The 16,049-nt window shown below is 44.4% G+C and overlaps 1 protein-coding gene across 2 annotated transcripts in view; it reads left to right on the top strand.

Moving 5' to 3' along the window:
* The window catches only part of EXOSC10 (exosome component 10), a 66,585-nt gene that overhangs the window by 26,753 nt on the left and 23,783 nt on the right, over positions 1 to 16,049 (top strand). For both annotated transcript variants that reach the window (XM_068111252.2, XM_068111254.2), the window contains exons 15-17: positions 12,426 to 12,602; positions 15,458 to 15,544; positions 15,650 to 15,727. In XM_068111252.2, the coding sequence (XP_067967353.2) occupies positions 12,426 to 12,602; positions 15,458 to 15,544; positions 15,650 to 15,727 (342 nt within the window). The remainder of the gene's footprint in view (positions 1 to 12,425; positions 12,603 to 15,457; positions 15,545 to 15,649; positions 15,728 to 16,049) is intronic.

The following is a 16,049-nucleotide window of genomic DNA, read 5'->3' as shown; positions in this document are numbered from 1 at the left end:
CGATTGCTGCACTCCTGCCACCCCCCTTCAATTCGTGTGAGTGAGTTCGTGTTGTTTGTGCTGTCTGTCTGTCTGTCTGGGTAACCCTAAGTTAAACCTGTAATAAGTTGTTTTTGTTTGTTTTCAGAACTATGGCGGTCACAAGAGATCAAGTTACATGCGTGATATTTGGAGCTCCACGAAACATCCAAACTAACGTTCTCCCAACGTACGCTGATGTCATGAAAGGATACCTTCAATCTCGGCAACAGCTTAGGACGGAGAATGGCAAATACCCTTCATTTGTTGACATATCTCACAAACTGTGCTATGAAATTCAAGAGGTATGGGAAACGGCCTCTCTTCCAACGGTATCGCACGCGCAAGCGATTGAAAAACTCAGATCTTTCCATGACAAGTACAATTCAATCCTAAAAGTCTACAAGGGAAGAAAGGATCAAGCCACCTACAAACAACGACTCACAGACTTTCTCGACAAATCTAACAATCTGTTTGATTTTAGCAAATGTAAATGTTCTGACATGGTGTCTAACTGTAACTGCTTGAAAGAACATAAAGTGCCGCAAAAAGAGCGAGAGTTCCTTCAAGACCAGAGAGGACCGAGGAACATGGTAATTGGCGGAATAGATCAAGAAGAGACATCAAGATTGAAGAGGAAAGCGGAAAGAGAAGAGACCAATCTCAAACGAATGAAAACTCACTACGAAGATGCCAAAAGTCAGATTGCTTCTACGTATGACGAAAGCGAAGAAGACTACGCGGATAGCGCGACTGACGATGAGTATATTTCTGAATCAGTTAATCTCCAGAGCACACCAAAACCGGTTCGACAACAGCAACAAATGACGATCTCACTACCTTCGCTCGCTAAAGCCTGCGACCGAACTGGCGTCTCTGACAGATCAGCTGCTATATTAGCTACATCAGTTCTACACGATCTCGGCGTAGTTTCACCAAAAGACCATTCTATAATAATTGATCGCAGCAAGATCCGCAGAGAACGTAGCAAAACTCGAGAAGAACTTCAAAGTGATGTCTGCACCGTCATAGAGGGACAAATGATGCCTTTGATGTCATAGATGCCTGTATGTCATAGATGCCTTTGATGTCATAGATGCCTGATGTCAAACGTCATAGATGCCTTTGATGGCAGGAAGGATAACACCATGACTCAGGTTCACGGCACTGACGACAAGAATCACCGAACAACAGTCAAAGAAGAACACGTCAGCATCATCGCAGAACCCGGTTCATCGTACTTCAGCCACACAACTCCATCATCAGGATCCAGCAAAAGCATTGCAGAGTCTTTAGTCGCTAGTCTGAAGGAACGGAATGTGAAGACAGAGGACATCAATGTAGTCGGGTGTGACGGCACTGACGTGAATACGGGACATACAGGAGGTGTTATACGACAACTGGAAGAAACCTTCAATCGTCCACTGCAGTGGCTGGTATGTCTTCTTCATGCCAATGAACTTCCGCTGCGGCATCTATTCGAGGAACTCGACGGCACAACTACAGGCCCGCGTGGATTCTCAGGACCCATCGGAAAACGTCTATCAACGTGTAACGAACAGCCTGTAACATCGTTTACGCCAGTGAAACTGAGTCAGGCATTGCCGAATGTGGACCCGAGAGACTTGAGTACAGACCAGCGATATCTCTTGGAAATGTGCAATGGCATTAGCGAAGGTGAATGCAGCGTCGATCTGGCCCTACAAAACCCTGGATGCCTGAATCACTCTCGGTGGCTTACAACAGCTAATAGAATACTCCGACTGTACGTCAGCATCAAGACACCACCCGAGAAGTTGAAAACCATGGTGACATATATCATTCGAGTGTATGCTCCAATGTGGTTTTCCATCAAAGTCTACTCGTCATGCAAAGATGGAGCCAGGCACATCCACCAGATGATCGTCAAGTCACGATACCTTAGCGCTAAACACAAGAAGATCGTTGACCCTGTTATGCACCACAACACGTACTTTGCACATCCGGAAAATATACTCCTGGCCATGATAACTGACCATCGACCTCAAATACGAGAATGGGGCTTGCGGCGAGTGATGAAAGCCAGAGCAACAGACAGACAGCTTACTGGACAGATACGATGGTTCAAGGTCCCCGCTAAACTCAACTTTGACGCAGTGGAGTACTTCGACCTAATTGACTGGGGAGCGTGCGCCATCTCGGAGCCTCCCGTGATCCGAGGCATGTCAGACCCTGAGCTGAAGGAACTTATCACGATGGATGTCACCCCAACTGTCCTCTTCCCTAAATTCCCTTGCCACACACAGGCTGTGGAAACGACTGTGAAACTCGAGACCGAGGCCGCTCAAGCTGTGTGTGGCAAGAAAAGGCGAGACGGCTTCATCCGTGCCCGTGTCGCCTCGCGACAGATGATGCCAGCGTTTGAATCGAAGCGCGACTTCACACACTTCACATTGTAACTGTGTGACTGTAACATTCTGAGTCAAACTATAATAGACCTATGATTTGAATGCATCTATGAGCTGTTTTACTATGTTGCGTAGGATAGTAAAACTAAAGGTTACTGAGGGAGATCAAAATATTGTTCAATTTTAACACAGTGCTCTATAGATGTAAAGGCACCTTTTGGCATATCTAGCTAGTTAAAATTAAATAAAAATTTTTTTGCCTATTTTCACTCCACCCTACTGGATGGTGCGCAATGGGGAATGGGGCGCAGACTGGATGGTGCCCAACGAGGTCGATTGGAGGGTGGGCTGCAAAATGAACGGGACCTACTCTTATTTATTTCTTTACACAACGCAGGTATCACTATTGGGAATGTCCTTATCTCACATATACTATGACATAACTAATGTTCCAAGGTGGCCTACGTGTTGCATGTGGATTAACTATGGGGGCAAAACCTTTAACCGTTATTAATCAATATGAACATTCTCAGAACCGCAACAATATATGTATGTATATATATATATATATATATATATATATATATATATATATATATATATATATATATATATATATATATATATATATATATATATATATATATATATATATATATATATATATATATATATATATATATATATATATATATATATATATATATATATATTTGCGGATATGAGGATTGCATTTTTTTGATTGTGTTGTATTGTATTGGAAATGGTGATGAACATTGTTTGGATATGGCCCCTCCTGCCTCCGGAGTTGTGTAAAGATAAAAAGGCCGTCCCGGTAGTTATTCCATGAAACACCACATTGCAGGACCCGATAAAACCCTTGTTCAGTAGCTTATATCTTATTATGTGTTTTAGAGTAAGGCCTTGTCTTCCATTAGAATAATACTCCATTGCACCGAATCAATTAAGAATAGCTCCCCTTCAATACTTCCATTTCCCAGCCAAACTCTCCATCTGCAGGTAAAGCAGTTCACAAGCGTGGGGTGCACGCCCTCTCATTTCGCTGCTATAGTGAATATGTGCTCCGTGCTCTGTTTGAACAGGAGGGGCGGGGTCGCCCGGGAGAGGCAAGCCCAGGGCGCGCCACGAAGGGCAGGGCTGTTCAGCCCCATGCCCAAATAAGGAAACGAGCCCGTGGCTCGCCACGAGGGGCGTGCCATCGGCGCCATGCCCAAATAAGGAGACAAGCCCGTGGGATTACCATACAAGGTCACGAAACAGAGCACGGGGGGGAGGGCGGTACCGAAACCGAGGGGGGCGTGTCAGTCCCGCGCTGGAGAGAAGTGAGAGGAAGGGAATACGAGCTGAGCTGCGTGGAGAGGTACACGACAAAGAAAGGGTCCAAGAGAAAGCAGAGGAACTTTTACGAACGAGTTGCAAAGAGATACGGCAGATGAGTCCAGCCCCGTTTCAACCAGCCGCGTGAAGCCCTGACGGGGCAGCGAGTGACACTGCCGGCGTGCGCTGTAAAGCGGAATACAAGGAGCTGCCGGCTCCCCGCTTCCCGCCCGGAGTGGACCTGCTCGCTGTGCCCTGTGATCCCACCTGCTCATCCTTTCCAGCCATTCCTGCCTGCAAGTTCCCCATTTGCGTACGTGAGTTTGTTTTGTTCGTGCTGTCCTGGGTAGTAACTAAGTCTGTATAAGCTAGTAATTTTCACCGTGTCACCTGCGTTTTCATGTCCGCTGTAAATACCCGTGACTGTTCTTTTTGCTTATGTGTGTGTAAATAATAATAAACCCCGTTACTCTTCTGTACGTCTTCTTCTCCTTCCTCTTTGCATTCGTCGTCTTAGTCTTTTCCACATTGAGTATCTGTGGCGCGATACGGCCAACGTTTGGTTAATCGGGTTTAGTCGGGGAACAACTGTTCGGTCGCGGAGCCTCCGCTCGGCAAATATAACATCCTTAACCGCGTACCGTAACAATATATATATATATATATATATATATATATATATATATATATATACATACACACACACACACACACACACACACACACACACACACACACACACACACACACACACACACCACATGGCCAAAAGTATTCTAATTGGTGGATTCGGCTGTTTCAGCCACACCCATTGCTGACAGGTATATATAATCAAGCACTCCATAGACAAACATTGGCAGTATAATGTGCCGTATTGAAGAGCTCAGTGACTTTCGTCATGGGATGCCACCTTTCCAACAAGTCAGTTCGTCATATTTCTGCCATGCTCGAGCTGCCCGGTCAACTGCAAGTGCTGCTATTGTGAAGTGGAAACATCTAGGAGCAACAACAGCTCAGCCGCGAAGTGGTAGGCCACACAAGTTCCCAGAACGGGACCGCCGAGTGCTGAAGCGCTTTGTGCATAAAAATCGTCCATCCTCGGTTGCAACACTCACTACTGCATTCCAAACTGCCTCTGGAAGCAACGACAGCACAACAACTGTTCGTCTGGAGTTTCATGAAATGGGTTTCCATGGCCAAGCATCCGCACACAAGCCTAAGATCACCATGAGCAATGCCAAGCATCGGCTGGAGTGGTGTAAAGCTCCCCGGCATTGGACTCTGGTACAGTGGAAACGCGTTCTCTGGAGTGTTCAATCGCGCTTCGCTATCTGGCATTCCGACGGACGAATCTGGGTTTGGCAGATGCTATGAGAACGCTACCTGCCCGAATGCCTAGTGCTAACTTTAAAGTTTGGTGGAGGAGGAATAATGGTCTGGGGCTGTTTTTCTTGGTTCGGGCTAGGCCGCTTCGGTCCAGTGAAGGGAAATCTTAACGATAAGCATACAATGACGTTCTGGATGACTGTGCTTCCAACTTTGTGGCAGCATTTTGGGGAAGGCCCTTTCCTGTTTCAGCATGACAATGCCACCGTGCACAAAGCGAGGTCCATACAGAAATGGTTTGTGGTAGGGTCAATATACGAAAAAAACTCACCTAACCCTAAAAAAATTGATACAAAAGGTTTTTCAATGGATTCTGGTACCATTGGGCATGCTAAATAACATACTAAAAATCTAGTAACATCTGACTTCCGGAAAGGGGTCATTTTCAAGATGGCGTCCAAGATGGCTGCCGGGAGCTTAAAATGGCCATATCTCAATTATTATTCAACCTAGAAAGGTGGTTTTGGTGTCTAACCCTAGGTTTTAGGGCCCAAGGAATCCAATTGAATCAATAAAATTACCATCAGTTAATTATTTATTGACATGTCCAAGATGGCATCCCAAGGTGACATCCTGATCCACTAAAATGGCTCTGTCGAATAGTAGTCAACCAAGAGAGATTTTTTCAGTGTGTATACCTAGGTTTAAGGCACCCAGGAAATCATCAAAATTACTTAAATAAGCACAAAGTAATCAGGTAATCCAGTAAGCCAGGTTTACCAGTCCATTAGGCATTTGTTGTCTTATACAGTTAGTCGCTATTCATCGTCATCCTCCGACTCCTCTGGAAGAAACTTGTTATGTGGATTGTCACATTCTTCAGGTTGGCACGGTCCACAGGCAGTAGTACATGGTAGTCCATATCGTCTACAAGAGCAGCGGAGTGTCTTGCAGGCAGTGGAGCAGTTACAATGAATGACCTTCAAGAGACTGTCTGGAGCAGCGTTCATTCTTGACATAAGTGGGACAAACTGATTATCCTGCAGGCTCCACCCCAATTTCATGGCATCCATGCCCTCTTCTTTTCCCATCCACACCATGATCTGGTAGTACACTCTACAACAGTGAAGTTTGGTAGCAGATTCAGTTGGGGGCAGACGTTCGGGTGTTACAAAAGACGAAGCAGAGACAACCTTCTTGCTGAAGGTGTTATATCGCATTGTTGCAAGGGAATCTTTGCACTTGCCACCAAAGAGGATAGCCATTACTCGGCATCCAAGGTCATCGATCACCTCTGTGGTCTGGTTTGGGATGGTGAATGTGTTGGCACAAGACCGAAGGACAGGGTCTCCTTTTACAAGCTTCTGGAAAGCAGTCTTTTTGCCAACACCAAAAATCCGAGAAGTCGTGTCACAACCAGTCATGGCATGGATGAATATCAACTGAGAACACATGTCATGTCCGAGGATTTCTTTTAGACGGTTGATGTCATACACTTTAAAACTGCCATCAGCTTTGGACTTGTCTGATCTGAAATAAAGGCTCTTACTGTCTCCCTGCGCATAGTAAAGGAATAAGACAAGGAGATCAGTATCTTCTCCAATCAGTGTAGTGGTGTGTAGAAGAGATGCCTCCACTGCAGCCTTTACTATATCTACGTCAGCCTCTCCAGGTGCATTGACCACAGTGCAATACCTTTCTCTCAGTTCATCACTTATCATCCCGATCAGTCTCTGTTTATTGATATCTCTTGACAGGACCTCCTCCTTCTTGCCTGAGAACTTTGTCTCAGCAGTGAAGCTGACAATGGGATGAATATTGTGTCCTCTTCTCTGATGCGTGTTGTCTTTAATGGACGGCCCTTCCTCATAGCCATCAAAGACAATGGTCGTAGCTGAACCATAATGCTGGATGGTGAAGTCAGCATACGACTGCGCTATTTCACCATAGCTTTCTCCACTCTTCCATGGTATTCTGTGAAGGAGTGAACCTCCATCAAGGATGTGGATCTCCGTTTCTGGTACAGAATCTAGGATGGCATCACTTGCATGATCACAGATCGCGTGAGCTAGTTGTGGCTTATCAGCCTTTCGGAAGACGTTTCTGGCTTCAAAGAGGGCAGGAGGGAAAGGACTGAGCTCATAACTCATAACCTCCTGCAATGATAGCTCCCCAGTTTGGGAGACTACCAGGAAACGTTGAAAAAGAAGTGCAGAATCAATGGTTCGATCAGGAGCGACCTTTATAGCTGATGTTTGTCCAAGGGTTCTGGCTTTATCCTTTCTACTGAATGAGAATGTGAATGCATACTGTCCAATCATTTTGTGCATGATTTTGCATCCAACAGACTCATATTCATGCACATTCACACCTTCCTGAGCCACAACACCAGTGACAATGTTCCTTAATGAAGAGTCTGGTGAGAAAGGTGAGCATCCTACAAGTTTTGAACTGATCTCCTCCAGGTCAGCAGCGTCCCTTTTCATCCTCGACTCCGTCAAATCCTTGTGCTGTTCAGATGTCGTGTATGACAGGTTTGTGAACTCCTGCATTGCGATATTGTACTCTGATGTTATGGGGCTTGACATGGTCCAAAGGGCTCTCTGCTCTTCAGACATTCCGCTTCCGCGTGTCAGACCTCCAGTGGTCTTCAACGACCTCATCAACGTCTGCTCAATGACAAGATCTGAACTGAGGCCTGCCCATAACTGGCTGCTGCGACGGATAACATGAAAACCCCTTTCGAATTTTCTGAATATGTCTGGGTGGTTGATATCAAGCTGACCCATCTCTTGGACATAGACGTATGCTGATTTCAGGTGACTGTAATGCCCAGCTGCGGCGAATATCGGAATGCAGTCAGAAACGGTATGTAGGTGCATCAGCCAAGAACCTGTTCGATCTGTCTTTATCAGTGACATAGCAACTTTTACCATGCTTTGGTAATTGAGCCACAATTGACTTGTCTTGGACCTAGCACCCAGTTCCATCTTCCTTTTCTCCAGCTCTTCGTTTATTCGACCGATGGTCTCTGAGGTGAACACAGTTTCTAATGTCATCTCACCGTTCAATAGTGCAGTATACATCCCTTCAGACTCTTCAACCATTGCTGCAAATTCGGGACTATCATCTGCCATCTCTGACACTATCATACGGTTAAGACATTTGTCTCCAAGAAGATGGCCACGGAATGCTCTCTGAACCGATTTGCCTGTCATCATATGGGCTACGGCATTTCCACCATAGACTACCTCTAGAATGTCCTTAAGTCCTGTGCCCTCCATCAGTGTACCAATCGCTCCTAGCAAATTCATAAACGTGTGAAAGCAGCCTAGCAGCAGGACAATGGATTTTAGGTGGCTGTCTGGTGGTGAATCCAGGATTATTTCTGTCTCCTTCTAATATAGGGGCTGGTCGAATGTAACTACTGGGGCAAGGTGGTGCTTGGATGCAAGACCAGAAAGGAACTCCAATGTTGACAGAGTACATGTCTATCATCGGTAGATACCTGACTGAAGACTGGCCTGGGTGTTTGTTTCCCTGATAAATAATGTGCATCATCCCCTGCCAACCTGGTGTGGCCTGTTTGAAGTTGAACGACAACTCCCAAAGCAGATCAACCTTCATGTCACATTCAGTGAAACTCGGAAGTTCTGTGAATGTGATGTCTCGGCGAAGGTGTTTGGCAAAACGATGATCTATTATCGCAACCTTTGACTTCTCTACAACATTCAGTTCTGTTGTTTTGTGCCTAGGGATACTCTGGTCTGTCTTCTGTCCTGGTGTCAAGGCAGCTATCATGCCCATCCCATGAAATGTTCCTTTCCCATCGATTGTAAGAATGTTATGATCTATACACAAAGAATTAAGTTAAGCACCCCTACACAACGAATTAAGGTAAGCACCCCCTAATATATATTCTTTGTGTATATGTATACATTGGCATATATTCTAAGGTATGTGAGATCAAATAATGATTGGTATGACAATAACCTGCCACAGCAACGCATACGACGGCTTACAGGGTCTATGAGACGTAGGGTTGAGTCAGTGATCCGATCACGTGGGTCCTACACACGTTATTGACGCAAAGATCGCTAGAGGTCTTCTCAGAACAATGACTGTACGTTAGAAAACATAAACGTCATCCACACTGTCCGTGATGGACCTATAGCTCCATACTTAAATTGAGGTGAAAATATGCCTAAAATTCCCAAAAAATTTCACCTTAAATTATTCAGAATAAAATATTGAAAACGGCATGATTGTTATGTTTTTATGTGACCATAATATCACTTCTCCAGAAAATATAGCAATATCATGGGTATATTACACTGTTTTGACGACAACAAACTTGTAATGTGCGAGGTTGTAAAAAAAACGGGGGGGTGCTTAACTTAATTCTTTGTGTATACATTGTCTGCTGCGAATAACAAGGCCATGTTCAACACATCAATATCCTTACCAAGCATGTTTGGTGCAGCACAATTTGCAGCATTCTTTTCAAACCTCTGAATTTCGCCATAGGAAGAGCAGAACCCCATCTGACACAAGGTATCCACAAGAAACCTAGACCGATTTAAGTGGTGCATTTGCACTGAAAGGCCAATTTGCAAAGGGGCAAGGACAGCTCGTGGTCGGACTGCCTGTATGATTGCATGGCCAATGCTAGCAACTTTTCGCCATGTGTCTTTACCAACAAATAAGGCCTTTAATACAATGCGGAGTGATTCTGGAATGTAATCAAGAGCGGGCTGAAGTTTGAGTGTCTCTGTAGTCGGGTACTGATCGTTAACGGGTGGCACATTTGTCTTGATGTCACTTTTTATGAGCCTTGCAGCTGTCTCAAGTATTGCTCTCTTCTGCGACTCTTCATCACCTTCTTGGTTTGTGCTGTTGAAGTATGATCTGAGGATGTGTGACGTTTTCTCTGTCATTGTCACTATGTCATCTAAACCTTCTCCTTCTGCAATATATATGCAGTTTCCATACCGTTCCTTCAGCTGTCTTTTTAGGTATTGATTACCATAGGGGAGGGAATCGGCCTTAGACAAATACTCTTTCATTTTACACCTAAGGTCAGAAACAGTCAGCTGTTCTTCATCTTTCGCTGCAAGGTATGCACACATCTTTGAGAAGGCTTGTTCTTGGTCCTCATCTTTTGGCCTTCCAGATGTCCTCCGCTTTGGATCAGGATCTGTCTGAAATTGCAGGGGTATATGACGGCCACACCTGAAATGGCTGCTACAATCTTGATGATACACGCAGTCTGCAGCGTGTAGATCCCCATGATAGTATTCAATTCTACCTTTGACCTTGAAAGACCACTCATCTTGCCGGTTATCACAACATAGCAATATTTTCTTTGCAAAGATATCAGTTTTCACATAACTATAGTCTGCACTTCCTTCCTGAACACTAGTGCCGCAGAAAAGGCAATCAGTTTTGCTATTGAACGGACCTTCAGAAACCCGGGTACTCCTTTTAGTGGTACTGGATTCACCACTCTGTTTCCTCTTTAAATGAAGATCAATTTCTATACTGTTTGTGTACATTTTGCGACAGTTCAAATGCACTTTACAGCCAGCAGTCACAGCAATGGTGTCACCTCTCTGAACACTAGCTTCATTGATCCCATCAGCACCCTTTTGGCGAATCTTGCCTACATCACCTCCATCTTCCAATTTGCCTTGACAAATGAGATAGATCTGGTCACTGCAGGATGCACTCATCTTGTACCTTGAAGAAAAAAAGAAGAAGTTAATACACGTATGATTAGTGCCTTTACAAAATCATAACGAAATGCAAATAGCCTCTAGAATGGTCAATATATGGAAAGTAACCACCTAACCCCCCAAAATTAGTACAAAACTCTAACTTCCAAATTCTTTTTGTTTCCTGAAGATGGCCACTGACAGTTAACTGAGAGTTAACTGTGACAAAATTTGAATATACAACACATGGAATTTTCCACACCCTTGAATATACTCAAATTGCCAAAAAGCCACCCTTATGGGTGGCACAGTCCTACTACCCTGAACACATGGAGTGCCCCCCCCCCCCCTCCCCAGGCTATAGCTGGGAAAAGTTGTGTACATTTCTTTTGGAAATGTCTAAAAAATATGGATTTTGTTTATGCATGCATGTACCAAATAATATACTTATTCCTTTTGAGATGAAAATAAATTGTTTGTCAGATTTTTCAGTCCCCCCCTCACCCCCCCTCCCCAATATAAAATAGTCTGTCCCTTGCCATAACCTCTCAAGCTTTGTACAAACCTTTGTCTGTAATGATCACTGAATACTGTGGACGGGAGTCACAGGTGGCAGTGGTGTAGACACATTACACTCTTATCTCCAATCTGAAACACACACTTGGTTCATTAGCTGGTGAGTCGGAGGATGACGATGAATAGCGACTAACTGTATAAGACAACAAATGCCTAATGGGCTGGTAAACCTGGCTTACTGGATTACCTGATTACTTTGTGCTTATGTAATTTTGATGATTTCCTGGGTGCATTAAACCTAGGTATACACACTGAAAAAATCTCTCTAGGTTGACTACTATTCGACAGAGCCATTTTAGTGGATCAGGATGTCACCTTGGGATGCCATCTTGGACTTGTCAATAAATAATTAACTGATGGTAATTTTATTGATTCAATTGGATTCCTTGGGCCCTAAAACCTAGGGTTAGACACCAAAACCACCTTTCTAGGTTGAATAATAATTGAGATATGGCCATTTTAAGCTCCCGGCGGCCATCTTGGACGCCATCTTGAAAATGACCCCTTTCCGGAAGTCAGATGTTACTAGATTTTTAGTATGTTATTTAGCATGCCCAATGGTACCAGAATCCATTGAAAAACCTTTTGTATCAATTTTTTTGGGGTTCAACCATATATTGACCCCTCTATTGTCGAGATCGGTGTGGAAGAATTTGACTGGCCTGCACATAGCCCTGACCTCAACCCCATCGAACACCTTTGGGATGAATTGGAACGCCAACTGCGAGGCAGGCCTAATCACCCAACATCAGTGCCCGATCTCACTAATGCTCTTGTGGCTGAATGGAAGCAAATCCCCGCATCTCAATGTTCCAACATCTCATGGAAAGCCTTCCCAGGAGAGTGGAGGCTGTTGCAGCAGCAAAGGCGGGGGACTAATTCCATATTTATGCCCATGATTTTGGAATGAGATGTCTGACGAAGCACATACGGGTGTGATGTTCAGGTGTCCACATATTTTTGGCCATGTAGTGGTACATATATATTTTGGTATATGGTATGTATACATATATATTTTACTCTCCCAACCCCAATCTTTGATCCTACACCCATTTTGTGCTTACAGGAAGATAGCGCTCAGCAGGGAGCGAATGGTAAATCTGAACACTTGGAGAAGCCAGCCAAGGAGAATGTTGTTTATTGCACCGAGCTGTGTGATGAGCCGACGACGTACAGTCTGCTCGCCAATGAGAAAGCCTTAGAATCTGTTCAAATAGCCCAACCTGTGATCACTCTGTTTGAGGTAAAGCTCTTAATGTGTATAATATTACATTTGTTATTATTTTCATTTTTGTGATTGTGAGATTTTTCTTTTTTTGTATTAACAATTTATTTATGAGTTGCATTATTACTCCTCTCCGTGGAGGTTGTGGCTTTTTAACTGCTTTTTAAACTTTATCTGTGTTATTTATTTTACCGTGCTACAAAACCCGAGGTCTATTCACATGTGCCTGAAAGGCCCTCAGAACCATTTTGAGGATTTCTTGTTCCTTTCCTCTCGATTTGTCCGTTTTAGTTGAATAAAATGTTTCTCCTCCCCTTGTGACATCACGACATAATCCGAGGCTATGTCAAAGAGTCTGTATGGAAGTTAAATATAAAAATTTTGCAATTTATTTTACTTTTTTTATCCCACGCTTTTTGGGGGAAAAAAACCAGGAGGGTAGGAGGATATTGTAATCGGCTCTGTATTTGTTTGTCACGCCATATCCTAAATGGTTGTGCAGAAATTCACCAAACTCGATAACTATGATCACCACATGGCAAGGTGAAAAGAACCACCTTTGGAGGCCATTTTTCCCCGCAGAGCAGGGATTGGCCTTTATCGGGCACCGTGGTCCCCTTTTTGAGGCAATGTTTTATGGCCGGATGCCCTTCCTGCCGCCAACCCTGTTAGTCGCGTCTTGCGACACACAGGGAATTACCAGTGAACTGCTACTCAATTTGCCGACCTCCGAAGGATGACGGGCTGAGTCAACCCCCCTGGCGTTAATTCAGCGATCGACCAGGATTCAAACCCAGGATCCTAGGATCCAAAGCTGGCACCCTAACCGCTAAGCCAACACCAGGCCTATGGCAAGGTGAAAGAGCAGTCATTTTGGCTCCGCCCCCTTGGTTGGGGTCAATAGGTCAAATGCCGAAAGATACAATTACGGGCGCAAAGACATTTTTAATGAAACTTTGTTTATGCAATCAACTTTGGGGGGCATGTGAAATAAGGAACTAGTATGAAGCCCGTCAAAAATGACAGGTTGGAACAGTTTTTGATGGTACAGACGCGTGAGCATGTCAAAGTCTGAAGTCTGGGCCTAGTGTCAGTGTGCTTATGTCATCTTTATTTGTTAGACATCATACAGATGTAAATGAACACTCAATTTACTCTGTGCATTTCACATCATGTGCAGCAAATTTCACATCCCTGTGCCTTGTGTATATTGAGATTACAAAAATACCGCTTCTGTACACTGACATTGAGGCTCAGTTTGCAAGCCACCGTCTACAATTCCAATATAAGAGGCATAATTACTTTTCTTTTGGGTCTTTGGAGTCCTTGGGGTCTTTTGTGTCCATGGGGTCTTTTGTGTCCATGGGGTCTTTTGTGTCCATGGGGTCTTTTGTGTCCATGGGGTCTTTTGTGTCCTTGGGGTCTTTTGTGTCCTCTGGGTCATTTGTGTCCTCGCCGTCTTTTGGGTCTTCAGCATCTTTTGGGTCTTCTGGTTCACGGCGTCTTTTGGGTCATTTGAGTCATTTGAGTATTTTGGGTTCTCGATCTGGATCCTTGTGGTATTTAAGGGTCTTTGGGGTATTTAGGGTCTTAGGGTTAAGTTGGGTCTTTAGGGGTCTTTAGGGTCTTTTCAGTCTTTTGGATTGTTTGGGTTTTTGGGGTATTTCAGGTCTTTAAGGGTCTTTGGGGTATTTTGGGTCTTCGGGGTATTTTCGGTCTTTTCGGTCTTCTGGGTCTTTCCAGTCTTCTGGGTCTTTGGGATATTTTTCGTCTTGAGGTCTTTGGGGTCTTTTCAGTCTTCTGGGTCTTTTCGATCCTTTCAGTAACCGGGATCTTTTAAGTCTTTGGGTCCTTTGGGCCTTTGGGGTCTTTTCGGTCTTCAGGGTCTTTTTGATATTTTCGGTCTTCGGGGTCTTTAAGAGTCTTTGGGGTATTTTGGGTCTTTAACAGTATTTAGGGTCTTCGGGGTCTTTTGGGTATTTGGGGCCCATTGGGTCTTCAGGGTCTTTTCAGTGTTTTGGGTCTTTGGGGTATTTTGGGTCTTCAGGGTATTTTGGGTCTTCAGGGTATTCTGGGTCTTCAGGGTATTTTGGGTCTTCAGGGTCCTTGGGGTCTTTTGGGTCCTCAGGGTATTTTAGGTTCAGGCTCTTTTGGGTCTTCAGGGTCTTTCTTTTGGATCTTTTGGGTCTTTGAGATATTTTGGGTCTTTCTTTGGGATATTTTTGGTCTTCATGGTCTTCATGGTCTTTTCAGTCTTTTGGGTCTTTGGGGTATTTCGGGTCATCAGAGTCCTTGGGGGTCGTCTGAGTCATTGGGGTCTTTTAGGTCTTCTGGGTCATTTGGGTCCTCTGGGTCAGTGGGTCTTCAGGGTTGTTTGGGTCTTTTCGATCTTGGAGTCTTTTGGGTCTTCGAGTCCCCGCCACTCAAATCCCTCCGAAAGCACGACTCAAAGCCTTTAAAACCTACACTTATGAAGACACACACACACACACACACACACACACACACACACACACACACACACACACACACACACACACACACACACACACACACACACACACACACACACACACAGTGTTTTTTATGGTAGAATTTTGGATTTGACCCCCGGTTCTTTTCCCAACAGATGATTCATGACATGAGGGTCACCGGGATCAAAACAATCCAAAAATAATTTAAACTCAAAATTTGTCTTTTCCCTGATGTGGAATAAAATATTTAAAAAACATTTCGCAGTATTTAATATTTCTATTTATTTGTTAAACCCGCTCAATTGTTTCTGTATCTTTGCCAAACATTCGCGTCTTCATGCTGTCACCTGCTTGTCTTGTTGCTAAAGATGACAGAATCCGTCCGTTGTATCGTTGCAGGAGAGCCATCCACAGGGAGGGAAGGAGGCAAAAAGAAAACAAAGAGCTTTGGAAATTCAACAATCATTCAGCAATCCCTTCATGCTGGTATTTGTCTTCCCTCTCCTGGTACCTGAACCCCTGTGACCCAATTTCTCATTTGCTTTGTGTGCACGGCGGATACAACATCCCACCCATTTCTCATCTCCACAGTTTCTGCCGTCTGAAGCCGCCAAGGTGCTTGTACCGTGTCCTGGTGGTCTCGTAGATCAAACGACGCAGTCTTTTGCGGTAAATCGCTGCACGGGCATGTCGTCACTGGCTTATCGTCAATGACCAACACCAATCTCCTCAGCCACTTCCTCCTTGTATTGTTGGTTCACGAGTTATCAAACAGAGTGACCACTATATTCGTCATGGGTGTGTGTCTGTCTGTCTGTCTGTCTGTGTGTCTATCTGTCTGTCTGTCTGCAGCATAACTACCCGATGATGTCATCCGATCTTGATGAAACTTGGGTGGGAGGTTGATATCATGATCTAGTTGTGTCCTGCCCAGAGTGGGCGTATTGTGCCCATTGTGGGCGGAGCGACGCCCAAAAGAGATGTCTTTTTA

The sequence above is a fragment of the Myxine glutinosa genome, chromosome 3 (assembly GCF_964187855.1).
Source record: "Myxine glutinosa chromosome 3, kmMyxGlut1.1, whole genome shotgun sequence".
Lineage (NCBI taxonomy): Eukaryota > Metazoa > Chordata > Myxini > Myxiniformes > Myxinidae > Myxine > Myxine glutinosa.
This window is presented reverse-complemented; position numbering and strand designations above follow the sequence as displayed.